Source organism: Scyliorhinus canicula, unplaced genomic scaffold (assembly GCF_902713615.1).
Source record: "Scyliorhinus canicula unplaced genomic scaffold, sScyCan1.1, whole genome shotgun sequence".
NCBI lineage: Eukaryota > Metazoa > Chordata > Chondrichthyes > Carcharhiniformes > Scyliorhinidae > Scyliorhinus > Scyliorhinus canicula.
The window spans coordinates 3446645-3467054 of NW_024055461.1; the positions used below are offsets into that span (position 1 = coordinate 3446645).

General features: G+C 46.5%; 2 protein-coding genes and 1 long non-coding RNA gene across 4 annotated transcripts in view; 2 read left to right on the forward strand and 1 right to left on the reverse strand.

The window, feature by feature from the left end:
- LOC119959649 overlaps positions 1-1373 on the forward strand; it is a 30461-nt gene extending 29088 nt beyond the window's left edge. The window contains exon 2 of the long non-coding RNA XR_005459251.1: positions 15-1373. This is a non-coding gene — a long non-coding RNA (uncharacterized LOC119959649). The remainder of the gene's footprint in view (positions 1-14) is intronic.
- Positions 1-20410, forward strand: part of LOC119959645 (oocyte zinc finger protein XlCOF6-like) — an 84610-nt gene that overhangs the window by 50488 nt on the left and 13712 nt on the right. The gene's annotated exons all lie outside the window — the stretch shown is intronic.
- LOC119959648 (zinc finger protein 239-like) lies at positions 5578-7497 on the reverse strand. 2 transcript variants are annotated; one of them, XM_038787833.1, is made up of 2 exons: positions 7310-7497; positions 5578-6795 (listed from the first exon to the last, which is right to left on the reverse strand). In XM_038787833.1, the coding sequence occupies exon 2, from the start codon at positions 6702-6704 to the stop codon at positions 5967-5969; it is 738 nt and encodes a 245-aa protein (XP_038643761.1). In that variant the 5' UTR covers positions 6705-6795; positions 7310-7497; the 3' UTR covers positions 5578-5966. The 2 variants fall into 2 exon arrangements, with proteins under 2 accessions (XP_038643761.1, XP_038643762.1); XM_038787834.1 differs by having other exon boundaries at positions 7068-7497.

Here is a 20410-nt window from a genome sequence, read left to right on the forward strand (position 1 = left end):
TTCATTTGTTAAAGGTACAACCACCTGACAACATGTATACAACAAATATAGATTCCTTCAAGGAATAAAAATCCAACAGGAAAAGTGATGTAACCGTGGCGTGGAGAACAAGAACAGTTAAAGATTCATGAGATCCATTAGAATTTAGCAAAGGAGGACCAAGAAACTGATGAGAGCAAACTGGCGAGAAACATAAAAACCGACTGGAAAAGTTTCTACAGGAATGTGAAATGGAAAAGATTAGCAAAGACCAATGTGGGTCCATTCCAGGCAGAGACAGGAGAGTTTATAATGGGGAGTAAGGAAATGGCAGAGAAACTAAACAATGTGCGTCTGTCTTCACAGAGGAAGATACAGAAATTGTCCCCAAAATACCAGAGAACCAAGGGACTGGCAGAGATTAGTATTGGTGAAAAAGTCATACTGGAGAAATTAATGGGGTTGAAAGTTAATAAAACCCCAAAAGCTGATGATCTACATCCCAGAGTGTTGAACGAGGTGGCTGTAGAGATCTCTATCCCTCATTCTAAATTCTCCTGACTCCATCTGTAATGGACCTTTGTCTGAGACAAACCTTTCCTTTTTATGTAGCCATAGAAACTTTTCCAATCCATTTTTATGTATTGTGCCAGTTCACATTCTATTCTGTGGTCAACTAAAATGGTGTCCAGCAAGGCATGCTGGGAAAAGTGGCCATGTTTTATGCACAGGCAGGCTTCAGAACAGATCAAACAAAGTTGCAGCAAAAGGGTTTGCAGACTTCAAAAGATTTTACAGGTTTATGCAAATAACATAAGCAAATGGCCATCTCCAGGCCATCCCAGGAACAATAGAATTGTCCTGTCATTCACGCTTCTTTACCAGACACAGCATCACCTAAATTCCTTTGGAAAGCCTACCTGCCCCGAACACTTCCAGGCATGGTCACTGAGTGCCCACCCCAAAATTGACGTGGCAGCCCCTGATTGGACTTGATCGATCAGGCTGATTGATCCCTCATCAATTGATTGACAAATGACCAAGAGACCACCCTCCAAAGGGGAGGAAATTCAAGCAGGTTTAAAAGGTTCTGCACAACTTTAGAATCTCTCTGCAGCAATAACCAACAATGGTGACTTCCACTGGTCGGCGAAGTAGACCATCACCCGACCAACTGAAGGAGGACCAGAGCCAGGGACAGACCACACCAAGGACTGAACATTGAGGACCACAAGATTCGGGATACAGATAAAGGCCAATATCTGGGACTTGCTAGTCACTTTGAAGTTAAGGTCTTGTGCATAACAGTTTGTAGTTTGACTCAAGTGTATGTGTGTGTGTGATCAATTACCAGTAACAATTGTGTGATAGTGAATAAATATTGAATCATTGTATGAAACAGTTTCATAGTCATTTGTCCGCCGTATATCGGTTAAGACACACTGTGGTTTAGGCAGGCACAACATTGGCATCACCAGAAGGGACGCGATTAGAAGTAACAATTGTTTCTCTAAAAATCCCGCAAACCTAATAAAAATCAGAAACCACAGTATTCTGTATTGGACAAATCGCTCATTTCGGGTTGTACTAACTGCATGCGTTATTAACAGGGAGAACAGGGTACATTCTGTTACTTTGTACTCAAACTCAGAGGGATTGGAACAGGAAAATAGCCCATAAGCCGTACCCTTAGTCCAATCGACTCCCTACACCTTCCCTGTGGCCAGAGATGAGCGACCGGAGTTCGCAGGTAGCAAAGTGTCCCATATAGGAGGAGAAAATTTGAGAATATATAAAGAGGAAAGGATGGTCCCTACGGGCAGAATTTTGTGAGAATACAGAGACAGGACCCGGAGCAATAGGACAAACCTGTTGGGAGGACCTGAATAAAGCACCCGGAAAGCGTGCGCTCAAGTATGAGAAAGCGATAGCGGTATTGTGCTGCTTGGCGCAACTAGTAGGAACCGAGGAGGTCCAAAAGACCGTCCGCGGACAGCTCGCGGAGAGTCAGGAGGAGATGAAGACATTAAAAAATGGAAAGTCGGGAGGAGATAAAACATTAAAAGAGGAGAGTCCGGAGGAATTTTTTTTAAAAAAGCAATTGGCAGGAGGAAGTAAAGAAATTGAAAGGCGACAGGCAGAAAGAGTTCACAAAATTAAAGGCACAGTAAGAAGTCTTACAACACCAGGCTAAAGTCCAACAGGTTTGATTCAAACACGAGCTTTCGGAGCGCAGCTCCTTCCTCAGGTGAATGGCGAGGTATGTTCCAGAAACATTTATACAGACAAAGTCAGAGATGCTGGACAATGCTTGGAATGCAGGCATTTGCAGGTAATCAAATCATTACAGATCCAGGGAGAGGGATAATCACAGGTTAAAGAGGTGTAAATTGTCTCAAGCCCGAACAGTTGGTAGGATTTTGCAAGTCCAGGCCTGATGGTGGGGGGTGGATGTAATGCGACATGAATCCAAGATCCCTGTTGAGGCCGCACTCATGCATGCGGAACTTAGCTATAAGTTTTTGCTCGGCAATTCTGCGTTGTCGCGTGTCCTGAAGACCGCCTTGGAGAACGTTTACCCGGAGATCACCGGTTTGAATCAAACCTGTTGGACTTTAACCTGGTGTTGTAAGACTTCTTACTGTGCTCACCCCAGTCCAACGCCGGCATCTCCACATCAAAATTAAAGACGGAAGACAGGAGGAGATAAAGAAATCGAAAGAGGAAAGGCAGAAGGAGATACAAAGATTGAAGGAAAAACATCAGGAGAGATTTGAGCAAGTGGCAGTGGATAAAGACAGGGAGATTAGTGATCTAAAACGTTCAAACCAGGCTAACCTGCTGCATTTAGGCAGCTTTCAAACACAGCATGCAGTTAGGCTGATCAGCTGAGAGTTTCTGCAGCATTTCATCGCTCACCGTGTCATTCCTTTCACAGAGTCCGTTGCTGAAAGGACTTTCTCTGCAATGTTCATGTCCAAAATGTTCATGTTTTCATACACGTCTCCAAACTCGTCATTAGTAAATTCGCTGCCATCATCAGTCAGATACTTAGCTGGTGCCCCAGATCCAGTCCCTGTCCATTTCTCCATGACTTGTCGAAAATAACCTTTTTATCCTTGTCATGTGAGGCAGCAGTGCTAACCGCTGTGCCGTTGTGCCACAGCCTTTTATATGCATCAACCAACCCCATACCTTTTAGCAGGATTTTTCATCTTCGATGACGAAGGTGAGCAGTTTGTTTGCAGCTTTGAGACAAATGTTTTCTCTATACTTATCAGCTGATGCTATTAAGCCTTCTCAAATACTAAAAAACAAAATGTTAGGTATTGTTAAGGGATACGATAATATCCTGATGGAGTAAACTTCAGATCCACTGACTTTCTAAAACCAATTGCCTTATCTTGCTCCATGTTCAGTTGCATTTGTACCTTGTTCATGGAAGGGTCACTCAACAGTCAAGATATCTCACCAGAGACTACACTAGTCCCAGTAAACTGCCTTATTTAAGCTATTTTACATCAAATCAACATTATTTCAGTGACTTCAACGTCTTGACATCACCAAACCAAAACATGGAGAGCTTTCTTACTCCTGAACCTTGTGTCGTTCTTCACCAGGAGGTGATCTTCATTAATCTGACCCAATACTGTCGAGGTGCAGGCATTAAGCAATGGGCTTGTGAGGAAAGGTTGGACAGGCTCAGGCTTGTATCCTGTGGAGCTTAAGTAAGATTGAAACATATAATATCCTAAGGGGTGGAAGTGGAGAGGATGTTTCCTCTTGTTGGAGAATCTCGAACTGGGTCACTTTTTTAATATACATTTTTATTAAGAGTTTTTCTGTTTTTACAAATAAAACAACAAACCCTCAACTGGTACAGTACAGCAATCCTTCAGTGTGCATGAATACAGAAAAAGACAGGATGAAACTTGGTGCCTCCATTTATACCGGGGGAAACGGTGAATGGATAAACTGGAGAAAGAGGGAGAAGAGGATAAAGCCATGAAAACAGGGTAAAATGGTACACGCCTTCACATGTAGCGATCGCTCATACAGCTAAAGAAAATCTCGGATAAGATTTCCATACCCCACTGAGGTTTGCTCCAAAACAGACTTTCCCCCAATTCCAATCAGAATGAGGTGCCAGGGACACTTTGTAAAGCATTTTTCTCAGATCAGAGACCTGTCTGCACCTTTACAGGATCCAGTCAACATTCTTTACCCCCAAAATAAAGAAAAGGTTCAGAAATAATTCACAAAACCTTTTGTCCGAAGGGGTATATTTTAAACTCAACCACAAGATGCAACAAATCCCCCAAATCAAGTTCAGTAAAGTGATCATTATTCCATATAATATATAATATACACACACAGCAAATATTCATACAATCGGTTCAGATTATAATTGACATGGTCAGTGCATCCCTTCACACGGAGAACAAAAGGAAAAAGTGTGGGGGGTCTCAGGATAAAGCCACGAACCTGACCAGAGCACGCTCTGCTCCATAAAGCAACCAAGGATTCTACACCCTGCCAAGGCTCACGACAAAACAGACCTCACTCCTCAGTGTAAAAGCAAGGATTACAGCACATAGAAAACACAGGTAAATCCTGCACAACCCTCATGTCCTACAACCATCTCAGTGTTATTTTCACAGGGTAATAGGCAACAACACCTCACTGCTCATATATCATACACCCTTTCGGGGATAAAAGGCAATAACACAAAATCAGGAGTAAAGTCACAGAGGAACAAAGATCAGGATTAATGATGAACTGCAGAATAATATAACCAGGGAGATTGGACAGGCCACAGCCTCCAAGGATCATGGAGCAACAATCTGAATCCATCCAGAGTTCCCCCGAAGCCCCTGCACCTCCGCCATGTCGTCGTCCCGAAACGCCTGTAAACAATTACCGAGAGGGGGCTGGTTTAGCACAGTGGGCTAAACAGCTCGCTTGTAATGCAGAACAAAGCCAGCAGCATGGAATGCCAGCGGAGGTGGTAGAGGCGGGTACGATAGCATCACATAAGATTCATCTGGACAGATATATGAACGGGTGGGGAGCAGAGAGAAGTAGACATTGGAAAATAGGCAACAGGTTTAGATAAAGGATCTGGATCGGCGCTGGTTGGGAGGGCCAAAGGGCCTGTTCCTGTGCTGTAATTTTCTTTGTTCCTGGAACATAACACAGATCATACAGGTCAGGATCAAATAATTATGGCTTGTGCATCTGGATAATGAAGGGCAGCACGGTGGCACAGTGGTTAGCACTGCTGCATCACAGCGCCGAGGCCCCAGGTCACTGGCTCTGGGTCACTGTCCATGTGGAGTTTGCACATTCTCCCATATTTGCGTGGGTTTCGCCCCCAGAACCCAAACGTTTGCAGGGTAGGTGGATTGGCTACGTTAAATTGCCTCTTAATTGGAAAAAATGAATTGGATACTGTAAATTTATTTTTTTAAAAAGAAGAGGATTAAAGGATGAGTGGTGCCAGGGCACGTAAAAATGCAACTCCCCCCCCCCCCCCCCCCCCCCCAGCTGACGTGTCCCCGAATTGACTGTATTGAACACAAAGATGATTGATTGACTTTTATCCAGAATAATAAACACTATAACTGGGCTGATGATGATCAGCAGAGACAGACCCAGTTCAATCCGAGATCTGATTATCAGTAAAATCCAATCAGTGTAGTTAGCGGTGAACTCACTGGTGACTCCGGACATGGGATAACTAATCAAATCCATTCCCACTTTCAGACTGGGAGCACCACCTCGCCCCGCTGTGAATTTGCTGGTGTACAGTCAGGTGAATAGTGAACCCAGTCCCACAGTGAGCGTAGGTGATTGATCTCTCATCAGTGTGAACATGTTGATGGGACATCAGTTCCTGGGAACCTACAACACATCCTTCAATCTGTGCATTGAACCTGTCTCTCCTCAGTGTGAACACAGTATTCCAGAAGGATGGCTGAATGAATTCATTCCTTCACTTGGAGCACGAGAGCGGATCTCTCCTCACTGTGAAGGCTCTGGTGTTTCAGCAGGATGGATGATCGAGTGAATCCCTTCCCACACTCAGTGCAGGTAAATGGCTTCTCCCCAGAGTGAACCCATCTGTGTGACAGTAGGTCAGATGACTGAGTGAATCCCTTCCCACACACAGAGCAGGTGAACGGCCTCTCTCCAGTGTGAATTCGCTGATGTATAATGAGGACAGACGATTGTTTGAACCCAGTCCCGCAGTGAGAGCACCTAAACGGTCTCTCGTCAGTGTGAAGACGCTGATGGTACATCAGCTCCCTGGTACTTTTAAAGCACTTCCCACAGTCTGGGCATTTAAAAGGTCTTTCATCAGTGTGAACTCTCTGGTGTGTCAGCAGGTGGGATGACTGAGTGAATCCTTTTCCACACTTGGAGCAGATGAATGGCCTCTCTCCAGTGTGAATTCGCTGGTGTGTCAGCAGGTGGCAGAACTGAGAGAATCCTTTTCCACACACTGAGCAGGTGAAGGGTTTCTCCCCGGTGTGACTGCGCCGATGAGTTTCCAGGTCAGACGGGGATCTTAATCCCTTCCCACAGTCCCCACATTTCCACGGTTTCTCCCCGTGCGACAAGCGTTTGTGTTTTGACAGGCCAGTTGATCGGCTGTAGCCTCGCCCACACACAGAACACGTGTATGGTTTCTCCCCACTGTGAATGGTGCGATTTCCTTCCATGTTCAAACTCCATAAGTTGGGAGGCTCGATCTGATCCTGATGTGATGTTTGACTTTAGTTTTCTGACTCCAAATCCTCATCTTCTGATATCCTGTGAAATTGATTTAAAAGAGAAAAAAGGGAGTGAGAGAGAACCCACAAAAACACAAAGGTAGGTTGTGAAATTGAGCTGAATGATTCTGGTCATTTGTGGGGCCGGCACTTGGAAAACGGGACCATGAAAACTATTGAATTGTCATAAAAATCCAACTGGATTCACAGCTCCTTTTCCTCTAAAGATGGCAGTCATTAACTCCCTCCCTAACAGCAATGTGGGTGTACCTACACCTCATGGAACTGCAGCAGTTCAAGAAGGTAGCTCACCAGCATCTTCTGAAAGGCAGCTAGGAATGGGCAATAAATGATGGCCTAGCCAGCGACACCCACATCTCCTGAAATGAATTGATATTAAACCAGGCCGGTCTCCTGCTCCGGTGTGGGTAGAATGAGAATAAAATTTTCTCTCCTGATCACAGGAATCCTGAAGCCCCGCCCACTCTGTGACATCACCAACATGGCCTCGCATTCCATACACTACCCGCTGAAATAAGATGGGGGCCGTTTACCGTTGACCTGTTTCTGGGAAAAGGCCCGGAGCTGCTAACTCAAGCCCTGCAGGCTCTTATTCGGAGCTTGCGGCCTAAACAAAGTCTTTCTGAAGCTTTCCCAGCCGGAATGCGGCCCCAATTCCCCGCTGCCCCCGGGGAGCCCATTCCTCCCTCCGCCTGACCGACTCTCGCCCGCGGCACAAACCCTCCCGCCCAGGGCTCAGCAAAATGACACTGCGCATGCTCCAGAGACCCACCAGAACGGCGCGTGCGCATTCGCTTCCTGTCGTCTCAATAGGACATATTCACACCCGCAAGGAATGTTGGGTAGCAAGAGCGCCATTGAATATCCAAAAAGGAAACAGAAGATCATTTTATTAACCGTTTGAAATGCAATAATTGAAAACACATACCCATAAATCCGAGTGAATTTGCGCTCTGCTATATTTAATTTCTCAAAGTGATTTAAACCACCTGTTGGAAGACACTCAGCTTTTAAAGCTTTTTTCCACTCCCTTCCTCAAGAGGTGTTGGCTCTGGTTGTGTTTAATTCCACCGTCACTGATTCTTCTTGCTTTCGCTCTCTATCTGAATAATCACTGGTTTTCTAGAATGATAGAGCATAGATGGAAACCATTCAGCCCATTATGCCTGTACTGACTCGTTGGAAGATCTATCCAATTAATTCCACTGTCCTGCTGTCTGAGTCAAAACAATGTGTGTCTGACGCTGTAGTATTGCAGGAGGCGAAGGGAAAGCGTTTTCCAGCTGGTTACTTCTCAGACACACTCATCCCTGTGGTTGAATAGTGCACTAAACAGAGATTAAAGGCTGACTCAAATATAGGCAAAATGTGCTGCAAAATCTCAGCAGGTCTGCCAGCATCTGTGGAAATTAAAAGTGTTTTGAACCCAACATGACATCTTCAGAATTGATCTGCCATAATCACAGAATCACACAGTGCAGAAGAAGCTCTTTGGACCATCAAGTCTGCACCAACACATACAAAACACCTGACCTGTCGATGTAATCCCATTTACCTGCACTTGGCCCATAGCTTGGGACTGGTGGAGAGCCTGGGATGAATTGAAATGAAATGAAAATCGCTTATTGTCACGAGTAGGCTTCATATGAAGTTACTGTGAAAAGCCCCTAGTCGCCACATTCCGGCGCCTGTTCGAGGAGGCTGTTACGGGAATCGAACCGTGCTGCTGGCCTGCTTGATCTGCTTTCAAAGCCAGCGATTTAGCCCTGTGCTAAACAGCCCCTATGGGCAGCGGTGTTGATACTGGGAGGAATAGGGTACGAGGGATTTGGACTGGGATGGAAGCAGTGTTGCTACTGGGAGGGCACAGTGAGAAGTCTTACAACACCAGGTTAAAGTCCAACAGGTTTGATTCAAACACGAGCTTTCAAACCTGAGGAAGGAGCTGCGCTCCGAAAGCTCGTGTTTGAATCAAACCTGTTGGACTTTAACCTGGTGTTGTAAGACTTCTTACTGTGCTCACCCCAGTCCAACGCGGCATCTCCACACCATGGCTACTGGGAGGAATAGAGTACAAGGGATTGGGACTGGTGGAGGACCTGGGATGGGCTGTGGTGTTGATGAGTTGAAGCTTGCGTTCCTATTAAGACGTCGAATGATGCGAAGGATGAAATGAAACTGGGGACAGGGACAACTTTGAGAGAGAGTAAGACGGTGCTGCTGGAGAGAGATGTCGAGTGTCTTCATGTGGCGCCGCATGGCACTGAGTGTGGCTTTCAGGATGCAGCGAGAGCAGCAGTTGGAAGAATGTTGTATATCCTGGTGGTACCTGTAATCCTGGAGGTTACATGCAGGGTGAAATTTAAGTTGAAATCCCCGTGGGGGAGACTTACCATTTCTCAATCAGTCCCAATCCCTCGTTCTCCATTTCTCCCAGTATCAACACCGCTGCCCATCCCAGGCCCTCCACCAGTCCCAATCCCTCGTACCCCATTTATCCCAATCCCAGCCCTTGCCGCGTTTTTATCATACCCACTGACCTGCCCCTCTCTGAGGCTGAGCGTGCTGTTCTCAGCAAAGGACTCAGCTTTGTACCCTTACGTCCCCACCTCAATGAATTCCGGGCTCGACATGATGTTGAACTCTTCTTTCGTTGCCTTCGTCTCCGTGCCCACTTCTTTGGGCAAGAATCCTCCCCCCGTTCCACTGATCCTTTCATGTGCCTCCAACATTCTGCCTCCAAGTGGACCCCCCCCCCCCCCCCCCCCCCGGGGCCGGGACAATTACCTGCCCTCGATCTTTTCATTGAGAACTGTCGACGGGACATTGGCCATCTTAATTTTTCTGCCCCCCTCACCCATTCCAACCTCTCTCCTTCTGAACTTACTGCTCTTCACTCTGTCAGGTCTAACCCCGACTTTGTCATCAAACCTGCCGACAAAGTGGGTGCTGTTGTCGTCTGGCGCACTGACCTCTACCTCGCAAAGGCTGAGCGCCAACTCTCCGATACTTCCTCTTACCTCCCCCTGGACCATGCCCAGACCACTGAACATCAAACCATTATCTCCAACACTGTTAGTGACCTCATTTCCTCCGGATGCCTTCCCCCTACGGCTTCCAATCTCATAGTCCCCCAACCCCGGACAGCCCGCTTTTACCTACTTCCCAAAATCCACAAAAAGGACTGTACCGGCAGGCCCATTGTGTCAGCATGCTCCTGCCCCACTGAACTTATTGCCTCTTATCTTGACTCCATCCTCACTCTTCTGGTCCATTCCCTCCCCAGCTACATCCGGGATTCCTCTGATGCCCTGCGTCATATTGACAGTTTCCGGTTCGTGGGCCCTAACTGCATTCTATTGACCATGGATGTGCAATCCCTCTACACCTCCATCCCACACCAGGATGGCCTGAGAGCCCTTTGCTTCTTTCTCGAAAAGAGACCCGGACAATCCCCATCCACCACCACTCTCCTCCGCCTGGCTGAACTCGTTCTATCTCTCAACAACTTCTCCTTTAACTCATCTCACTTTCTCCAAATCAAAGGTGTAGCAATGGGTACCCGCATGGGTCCTAGCTATGCTTGCCTTTTTATGGGGTATGTGGAACATTCCTTGTTCCAGGCCTATCCGGGCCCCCTGCCACAACTCCTTTACCGATACATTGATGACTATTTTGGTGCCGCGTCATGCTCTCGCCCGGAACTGGAAAAATTCATCAACTTCGCTTCCAGTTTCCACCCCTCCATCACTTTCACCTGGACAATCTCAGATACTTCCCTTCCTTTCCTTGATCTTTCTGCCATTTCCGGCAATAGACTATCCATTAATATCCACTACAAGCCCACTGACTCCCACAGCTATCTGGACTACAGCTCTTCACACCCTACACCCTGTAATGACTCCATCCCTTTCTCTCAACTCCTTCGCCTCCATCGCATTTGTTCTGACGATGCCACTTTCCAAAATGGGGCTTTGAAAATGTGTTCCTTCTTCCTCGACCGTGATTTCCCACCTACAGTTGTGGACAGGGCCCTCAACAGTGTGCGGTCCATCTCCCGTGCCACTACCCTAGCCCCCTCCACTCCCTCCCAGAACAAGGATAGAGCCCCCCTCGTTCTCACAATTCATCCCACCAGCCTCCGTATGCAAAGCATAATCCTCTGCCATTTTCACCAACTCCAGCGTGATGCCACCACCAAACACATCTTCCCTTCACTCCCTCTGTCAGCATTCCGCAGAGACCGTTCCATCCAAGATAATCTAGTCCACTCCTCCACCATACCCAGTACCTCTCCCATCACCCATGACACCTTCCCATGCAATCGCAGAAGGTGTAACACCTGCCCCTTTACCTCTTCCATGCTTCACATTCCAGGCCCAAAACACTCATTCCAGGTTAAGCAGCGTTTCACTTGCACCTCTTTCAATCTCGTCTATTGCATTCGCTGCTCCCAATGTGGTCTCCTCTATATCGGAGAGACAAAATGCAGACTGGGAGATCGCTTTGCTGAGGATCTTTGGTCTGTGCACATTCAGGATCCTGACCTTCCTGTTGCTTGCAATTTTAACAAAAGACCCTGCTCTCACTGTCTTACCATTTATTTATTTCCTGCACCTTTCTCCTCTTTGCTTCCCCCTTCCCCTCCCCCCCACACCTACAGTTCATCCTCTGATGTTAGTTTCCCCGCTGTTTGATCTTTCACATCTTTTGTCCTCTCTGGTGACTGCCATTAACACTCTTTCACCTTGGTATCTGTGGCAATTAGCACCCGGTTTACCTGGGTTTCTGTGGCTATGACTCATCTTTCATTCTCACTCCACAGTATAAATATTTCCCACTCTCTCTGTCTGTTAGCTTTGACAAAGAGTCATCGGACTCGAAACGTTAGCTCTTTTCTCTCCCTCCAGATGCTGCCAGACTTGCTGAGATTTTCCAGTATTTTCCCTTTCGTTTCAGATTCCAGCATCTGCAGTAATTTGCTTTTATCCTGCTTCAGACAGTGGAGGGTGGTTCACATCAGAGGATGGGGAGAGGGGATACTAAATAAGAGCTTACACTTTACACTCAAATCAATGAGGACTCTGATCTCTGGCAAGGAAGGAAACCCTGGCAGGTGGGCGGGGAGGATTCACAAACACCCGCTGGACGTCCCAAACCCCCAATAAGACCCATTGGTTTTATTGTCAGTCTGCAGACAGGAGCTGGAGAACTGAACCCAGGCAGAGGAGAGGGAGGGAGAAAACTGGGAGTGGAGGAAAGAAATGGTGCAGATGGTGAGATGGGTTTGGATTTCAGTCCAGGGAGGAGGGAGAGTGTGTGGGACGGGGATTTACAGCTATGGGGGAACAACAGAGAAACAAATGTTCCAGAGAAACTAGAATTTTCTCTTCAAAATTTCTATCCTATCCTGGACTGACAGTGATGACTTTTGTAAATTCCTTTTATAGATTGAGCGAGGAAACTGTAACGGAACAATCTCTGAAAAAGATTGAATCAGGACCTGAATATCAATGTGGAATGAGAAACAATTGTTCCATCTGAAAAAAATATTTAAAACATCAATGTGGCAGGAAAAGCATCGAGATGCACACGAAGCTGAATGAGAGAGTTCCAGTGAACTCACTGTGAAAAGAGCTTTAAGTAGTTGCACAGCCTGAAAAAACACACCATTCACAGTGGGGAGAAACCATACACCTGTTCTGTGTGTGGATGGGACTTCAACTGATCATCTAACCTGGACAGACACAAGGACACCTGCACAACGGAGAAACCGTGGAAATGTCGGGACTGTGGGACGGGATTCAAATGCCCATCCACGCTAGAAACTCATCGACGCAGTCACACCGGGGAGAGACCATTCACTTGCTCTGTGTGTTGCAAGGGATTCACCAAGTTATCCAGTCTCCAGTCACACCAGCTCATTCACACTCAGGAGAAACCATTTAGCTGCCCTTTCTGTGGAAAGAGCTTCAGACAGTCAGGCACTCTCATTACGCACCGGCAAGTTCACACAGGGGAGAGGCTGTTCACCTGCTCCTTGTGTGGGAAGGGATTCACAAAATCATCCAACTTGCTGACGCACAAGCAAATTCACACTGGGGAGAGGCCGTTCACCTGCTCTGTGTGTAAGAAGGGATTCAGTCGGCCATCCCAGCTACTGATACACCAGCGGGTTCACACTGGGGAGAGACTATTCACCTGGTCCGCATGTGGAAAAGGATTTACCGATTTATCCTGCCTCCTGTCACACCAACAAACTCACATCGAGGAGAGACCATTCAGCTGCACATACTGTGGAAAGAGGTTCCGGAGTTCATCACACCTCATTACCCGTACGTGTTCATACCGGAGAGAGTCCATTCACCTGCTCCGAATGTGGGAAGAGTTTAATTAATTCGTCCAACCTTTTGGCAGACCAACTAATTCACAAGTGATTGCAGAGATTGGATTCTTCTCTTAATCACACCCAGCACTGAAACAAGCTCAAGCTGACAGTTCATGTTTGTTTCTGCTGTTTTGATACTCCCTGTAACTGGGCTGGTTGTGTTCCTGGGGCTGCAGTTCCGCTGTGTGTGACCTTCCCTATAATTCAGGAACATTAATCAGAAATGAGTTTAGATGAACTTTTATTTCACTTGTAAAATTGATCTTTGATGCAACATTTATTCTCCAATATCTGGAAGATTATACTGATGAACATCTCCAATTCGAAAGTGCGGATTGATCATTGCTGACAATTCTTACTGGTTTGTACATTACACACAGCGACACCTCCATTATCCACCAGAAAGAAGGGGAATGGGAATTGGCGGAGAATCGAGAGTCTCTAAATGTTACCCCTCCCGTCTGGAACAGAAGCCCCTGAGCACGGGAATGGTGACACATTCAATTCAAGTACTGGACTGTAAGAAATCACCATCTAATAATCTAAGGTTTCGAAGGATGAGGGTGGAATCTTTATGAAACTTACAGGATACTGAGAGGCCTCAGTAGAATGGAGGGGGAGAGGATGTTTCCACTTGTAGGAAAAACTACAACCAGAGGGCACAGCCTCAGATTGAAGGTACGATCTTTAGAGATGAGGAAGAAGGGCAGCAGGTGGCGCAGTCACCCTGCTGCCTCACAGCGCTGAGGTCCCAGGTTCGATACCGGCTCTGGGTCACTGTCCATGTGGAGTTTGCACATTCTCCCCGTGTTTGCGTGGCTTTCGCCCCCAGAACCCAAAGATGTGCAGGTTAGGTGGATTGGCCACGGTAAATTGCCCCTTAATTGGAAAAAAATGAATTGGGTACACTAAATGTAAAAAAAAAAGCAGAAAAAAAGATGAGGAAGCATTGTTTCAGCCAGAAGGTGGTGAACCTATGCAACTCTTTGCTGCAAAAGGCTGTGGAGCTCAAATCACTGAGTATCTTTAAGACAGAGATCAATGAATGAAATGAAATGAAAATCGCTTATTGTCACGAGTAGACTTCAAATAAATTTACTGTGAAAAGCCCCTAGTCGCCACATTCCAGCGCCTATTCGGGGAGGCTGTTACGGGAATCGAACCGTGCTGCTGGCCTGCTTGGTCTGCTTTCAAAGCCAGCCCTGTGCTAAACAGCCCCAGGTCAATAGGTTCTTGATTAATACAGGGATCATAGGTTATGAGGAGAAGGCAGGAGAATGGGGCAAATTCGACGGGCCAAATGGCCTAAATCTGCTCCTATGTCTTATGGTCTAATGAAGACAGATTCCACAGCAGTTTGCTCGCTGACAAACACAGGATAGGTCTGTATTCTAAAGACATGTCTCTAGCACAGGCGCTGGAAAAGTCATTTCTAAGCTGAATACAATTGGATCTCGTGACCCACAGTAAACCAACTCCGTTTGACTCCGTAAAGATTAAAACTGGCTTTCAAGAGAAAAATATTACTTTGCTAGGAACATAATTTCAAAGTAATACTTCAACACATTGGCTTCTGCCAGTTAAACGTTCAGAGGAGACGACCGCCACCAGGTACAGAGACCAGCTCTCACTCTGCATCATCCGTCTGTCTGTCCTCTGGGACTGGTAAACCATTCTCACTCCCTGTGCTTCAAGACTCTCTTTCTGAAAGGGCTCCAGCCATGAGTCTGCAGCATGTTGAGCATTTCTAACGTTATGACGATGCCCTGGAATGAGTTGCTTCACCATTCCCACAATGGCGGCCATCTGTAATTAATATTAGTCAACTCTGACTCCCCCACCACCATCATCTCCAATCCCCACTCTGACTCCATGAAGAGTGAGCTCCAGGTTTTCCCAGGCTGTGCAGCAGAGTGTGAACCAGTCACCGCTGATGATCCTGAGCTCCAGGTTTTCCCAGGCTGTGCAGCAGAGTGTGAACCAGTCACCGCTGATGATCCTGAACTCCCGGCAGTTCTCGAGTCTGTGCCGGGTGTATTCACAACCCATAAACGTGGTCATGGAGACGTGTCTAAACTCGAAGATATTAGTGGACCGACACAGTGTCCCATGAAGCAGTACCCTCTCCCTGCTGAGAGTTCGCCAGACACTCAAAACACCATTCATTCATTGTTAAAGAAGAGTGGTGTACATAAACAGCAAAAATTCAAAAAATTAATTGGTTTGAGGAAGAAGTTTGGAAACAATTGTTATTTAATCTAAAATGCTGACAGCTTCTGTACTGAGAAAAATTAAACAGTAAAATTACAACTGTGAAAAGGTTTATGTTTGTTTCCCAAAGGATAAGCTTCAGCCTTGAAGGATGTCTGGTAGAAATCCTGTTTGAATTTGGGATCATTTTTAAATGATAAAACATCAGGAGCTTTTATAATAGGTTAAAGTGAAAAATAAACAAAATATATTAATGCCTGGAATTAAATGGGGATGTTGGATCTCTGATCTAAAGGGTTTTCTGAGCATGTTGTAGTGGACAGGAATGTTTATCCAGAGCTCATCAATGAGAGAGGATAGGAATTAATGAGACGTCTCAGATTGAGAAGAAGTGAGTGAGGATAGGGGAAGAGACAGGAAAATCACAGCAGGAAATGAATGTAATTCAATGTAACATCTCAATCTGGTATTAATGTACGTTCCAATGAAAGGAAAGTGTAAATGAGATGAATAAATTGAAAGTATTCTTTTGAAGAAGTTTGTATCTTTGTCAATAATCATTTTTAAAAGGAAACTACATTTGTAATATTACAATCCCAGACCAAACCCCAGCAGCAGCTAGGATACTGGACCAAAACCCCAATATTTTAGTTTATTTTGTAAGGCTGTGCAGAAAAAATACTTTGCAACAGGAGTGATTGCACAAGAAATAGGAATTTGGTATTTTAAAATAAAACTTTATTATTAACACAACATTAAACTCTTTAACATCACAGCCGAAAATAGCTTCCAATGACCCCTTAAACAACACAACTCAACACAATAAATACCCTGAATTACCATCTCTATTCCCAAGTAAATAACAAGAAAGGAAAACCCGACGGCTCTCAATCCATCCCACATCCCAAAGGCACAGAGTAATATTAGTTTGCCGGAACAGATTTGACTCCTGTTAGAACCCCTGCAGACTCTATTATATAATCCCCACAGTACAGAAAGAGGCCATTCGGCCCAACGAGTCTGCACCAAGTCTCTGAACGAGCACACTACCTAGCCACACTTGTCCACCCTAGCCCTGTAACCCCACCTGGCTTGAACATCTCTGGACACCAAGGGGCAATGTTTGCCTGGCCAATCCACCGATCCTGCATATCTTTGGACTGTGGGAGGAAACTGTAGCACCCAGTGGAAGCCCACACACACACGGGGAGAAAGTGAAAACTCCACACAGACACGGGGAGAAAGTGAAAACTCCACACAGACACGGGGAGAAAGTGAAAACTCCACACAATCACCCAAGGTCAGAATTGAACCCGGGTCCCTGGTGCTGTGAGACCACCGGGCCAGCCTGGCTGGATGTCGTTTGGCAGGAATTCTTCAAAAAGCTGTTTCAAATGGTTTGTTTTCCCTTGTCCTCATACAATTCTGCTCTGCATTAAATACTTTTACTCTTCTTTAACTATCTTACAGTGAGAGCAAAATACCTTTCTTGTGGTCCAAATGGTAGCCAGATCAGACCTCAACTCAAAATGCTTTCGCTAAATGTCTGAAAACCGTACCATCCAGCAATGACATCATATCCCAAGCTAAAAACAAATGAACTGCCCAGACTGAAAAGACATTAACTCCCCAGGGATTCCCCCTAGTCAAACAACATTGCATTACCCCAGGGTGAAAACACATTACTCTGGTTAATGTCACCTCTGGCTCCGAAAAGCTTTCTGGTCTTGCAAAACAAGATTATTCTTAAAACATGACAGCAGTCAGACACACACTAACCCAAGCTGTTAACCCTTAAATTGCCAAATATTTATAATGTAATATATCTAAAATCCTGCATTCGTTACAGTGAGCCTGGCCACTAACCAAGATACTGGGCAGCAGGGTAGCATGGTGGTTAGCATAAATGCTTCACAGCTCCAGGGTCCCAGGTTCGGTTCCCGGCTGGGTCACTGTCTGTGCGGAGTCTGCACGTCCTCCCCGTGTGTGCATGGGTTTCCTCCGGGTGCTCAGGTTTCCTCCCACAGTCCAAAGATGTGCGGGTGAAGTGGATAGGCCATGCTAAATTGCCCGTAGTGTCCTAAAAAGTAAGTTTGGGGGGGTTGTTGGGTTACGGGTATAGGGTGGATACGTGGGTTTGAGTAGGGTGATCATTGCCTGGCACAACATCGAGGGCCGAAGGGCCTGTTCTGTGCTGTACTGTTCTATACTGGGACCATTCAGATGGAGATAGAACATAGGAATTAGGAGCAGAGGGAGGCAATTCAGCCCTTTGGGCCTGCTCCACCATTCAGTCAGATCATGGCTGATCTCTTCCTGGTGTCAAATCCACCTGTCTACCTGTTCCCCATATCCCTCTAACCTTTTAAGATAAACAAAGATCTCGAGACAGACACCACCTTGAACTTTTGATAAGATCACCTGAAAGTGTATGAATGGGTTGTATCATAGGGAACGTGTGCATGATAATGCGATACCAGTGTGAGTGGGCAGATTTATTTATTAGGCGTGGATTAACTAACATGCGGATGTGCATAGTGAGTCTGAGCTGAAGAACAGGTCCCAAGACTTGCTCAGTGGATTGGACACTAGAACATCTCTAATGGTTCCTTCTCTTCCCCAGTGATCAGAAACAGTAACTCTTAGGATTCCTTCAAGCTTCTTCCCTGTAATCGAGGTCACACTGATGAACTGTTGTTCCCTGGCTCTGATTTGGAAAATGGGAACGACGTGAGCTATATTCCAATCTCGGAACAATCCCTGACTCTATTGAGCTGTTGACGATATGGGCAAGGGGCTCACAGAGTCAGTCAAGGAGGAACTAGAGAGAGTTTTGTCCCATGGGAGAGTGGAAGGGGGGAAGCAGCTGATTGGATTGTCTCACTCTTCGTGACAAAGATGCTCCATGAGTTCATCACACTTGTTGTTGGAGGTGACGGTGGAGGAGACTGGGGAGAGGGAGAGACCTTTAAGGAATGTCCGTAGTGTGCATTTAACACAAATCCGATTTATTTCACATTTATGTAGAATATTAACTCGGCTGAAGTTTGTTAACACAGAAGATACAATGCAGAAGGAGGCCATTCGGCCCATTGAGTCTGCATCGACCCACTTAAACCCTCACTTCCACCCTATCCCTGTAACCCAATAATCCCTCCTAACATTGTTTGGTCACTAAGGGCAATTTCTCTTGGCCAATCCACCTAACCTGCACTTTGGACTGTGGGGGGAAACCCACGCAGACATTGGGAGAAAGTGCAAACTCCACACAGTGACCCAGCAGGGAATCGAACCTGGGACCCACGTGCTGTGAAGCACATCACCTGTGCTACCGTGCTGCCACTGGCAGATATTACCCTGCTAACATCAGCAGAAACAGAGCACAATGAACATGGTTCATTTCTAGATGTAACTGGCAGCAAAATCCAATTACTGTCGTCATTTGTGAATTCGCTGGTGTGCCCGCAGGTTGGATGAATGACTGAATCCCTTCCCACAATCGGAGCAGGTGAACGGTCTCTCTCCCGTGTGAGTGCGCTGGTGTACGGTGAGGTGAGCTGATTCTCTGAACCTAGTCCCACAGTGAGAGCACCTGAACGGTCTCTCGTCAGTGTGAACACGTTGATGGGACATCAGATTGGTGGAACTTCTAAAGCACTTCCCACAGTCTGAGCATTTAAAAGGTCGCTCCTCAGTGTGCGCATGTTGATGGCGTATCAGTTCACTGGAACTTTTATAGCATTTCTCACAGTCCTGGCATTTAAAAGGTTTCTCCTCACTGTGAGTGCGCTGGTGTGCAGTGAAGGTAGACGATGTCTTGAACCTTTTCCCACAGTGAGAGCAACTGAACGGTCTCTCGTCAGTGTGAACACATTGATGGCGCATCAGTTCCCCAGAACTTTTGTAGCATTTCCCACAGTCTGGACATTTAAATGGTCTCTCAGTGGTGTGAGCTTGCTGGTGTCTCAGCAGGATGGATGACTGATTGAATCCCTTCCCACACTGGGAGCAGATGAAAGGTCTCTCATTCGTGTGAACTCGCTGGTGTCTCAGCATGCTGGATGAGTGAGAGAACCCCTTCCCACAGTGGGAGCAGGTGAATGGCCTCTCCCCAGTGTGAGTGCGCTGGTGTACAGCGAGGTCACTCGATTGCCTGAACGCTGCCCCACAGTGAGAACACTTGAACGGTCTCTCATCAGTGTGAGTGCGCTGGTGTTTGCTGAGGGCGTAAGATGTCTTGAACCCACTCTCACATCGAGAGCACCTGAACGGTCTCTCGTCAGTGTGAACACGTTGATGGGACATCAGTTCCCCAGAACTTTTATAGCACTTTCCGCACTCTGGACATTTAAAGGGTCTGTCGTCGGTGTGAACTCGCTGGTGTGCCAGCAGGTTAGATGACCTTGTGAATCCCTTCCCACACTCGGAGCAGGTGAATGGCTTCTTCCCAGAGTGAACTCGCTGGTGTCTCAGCAGGTTGGATGAGCGAGGGATTCTGTTCCCAGATTCAGAGCAGGTGAACAGCCTCTCCCCAGTGTGAACTCGCTGGTGTCTCAGCAGGTTGGCTGACTGAGTGAATCCCTTCCCACAGTCAGAGCAGGTGAATGGTTTCTCCCCAGTGTGAATGCGGCAATGCTTTTCAAGATGAGATGGAGATCGGAATCCCTTCCTACACACTCCACATTTCCACGGTTTCTTCCCAGTGTGACTGCGCTTGTGTATCAACAGGTCAGATGATCGTCTGAATCCTCGTCCACACACAGAACACGTGTTCAGTTTCTTCCCACTGGGAATGATTCCTTTACCTGCCATGTTCAAAATCCGATAATATTCCGGTCCCTATAAAACGGGCGATTCTGTCTGATCCTGATGTGATGTTTGGTTTCAGTTTCCCAACTGCAAATCTCCTCTTCTAATATCCTGTGGAATTGATTTAAAACAGAAAATACAGAGTGAGAGAACCCACAAAAACACAAAAGCAGGTTGTGAAATTGAGCTGAATGAATCTGGTCATTTGTGGGGCTGACACTGGGAA

Coding starts and splice junctions, on each gene's coding strand:
- LOC119959648 (XM_038787833.1), bottom strand. CDS start 6,704: ATGGAAGGAAATCGCACCATTCACAGTGGGGAGAAACCATACACGTGT.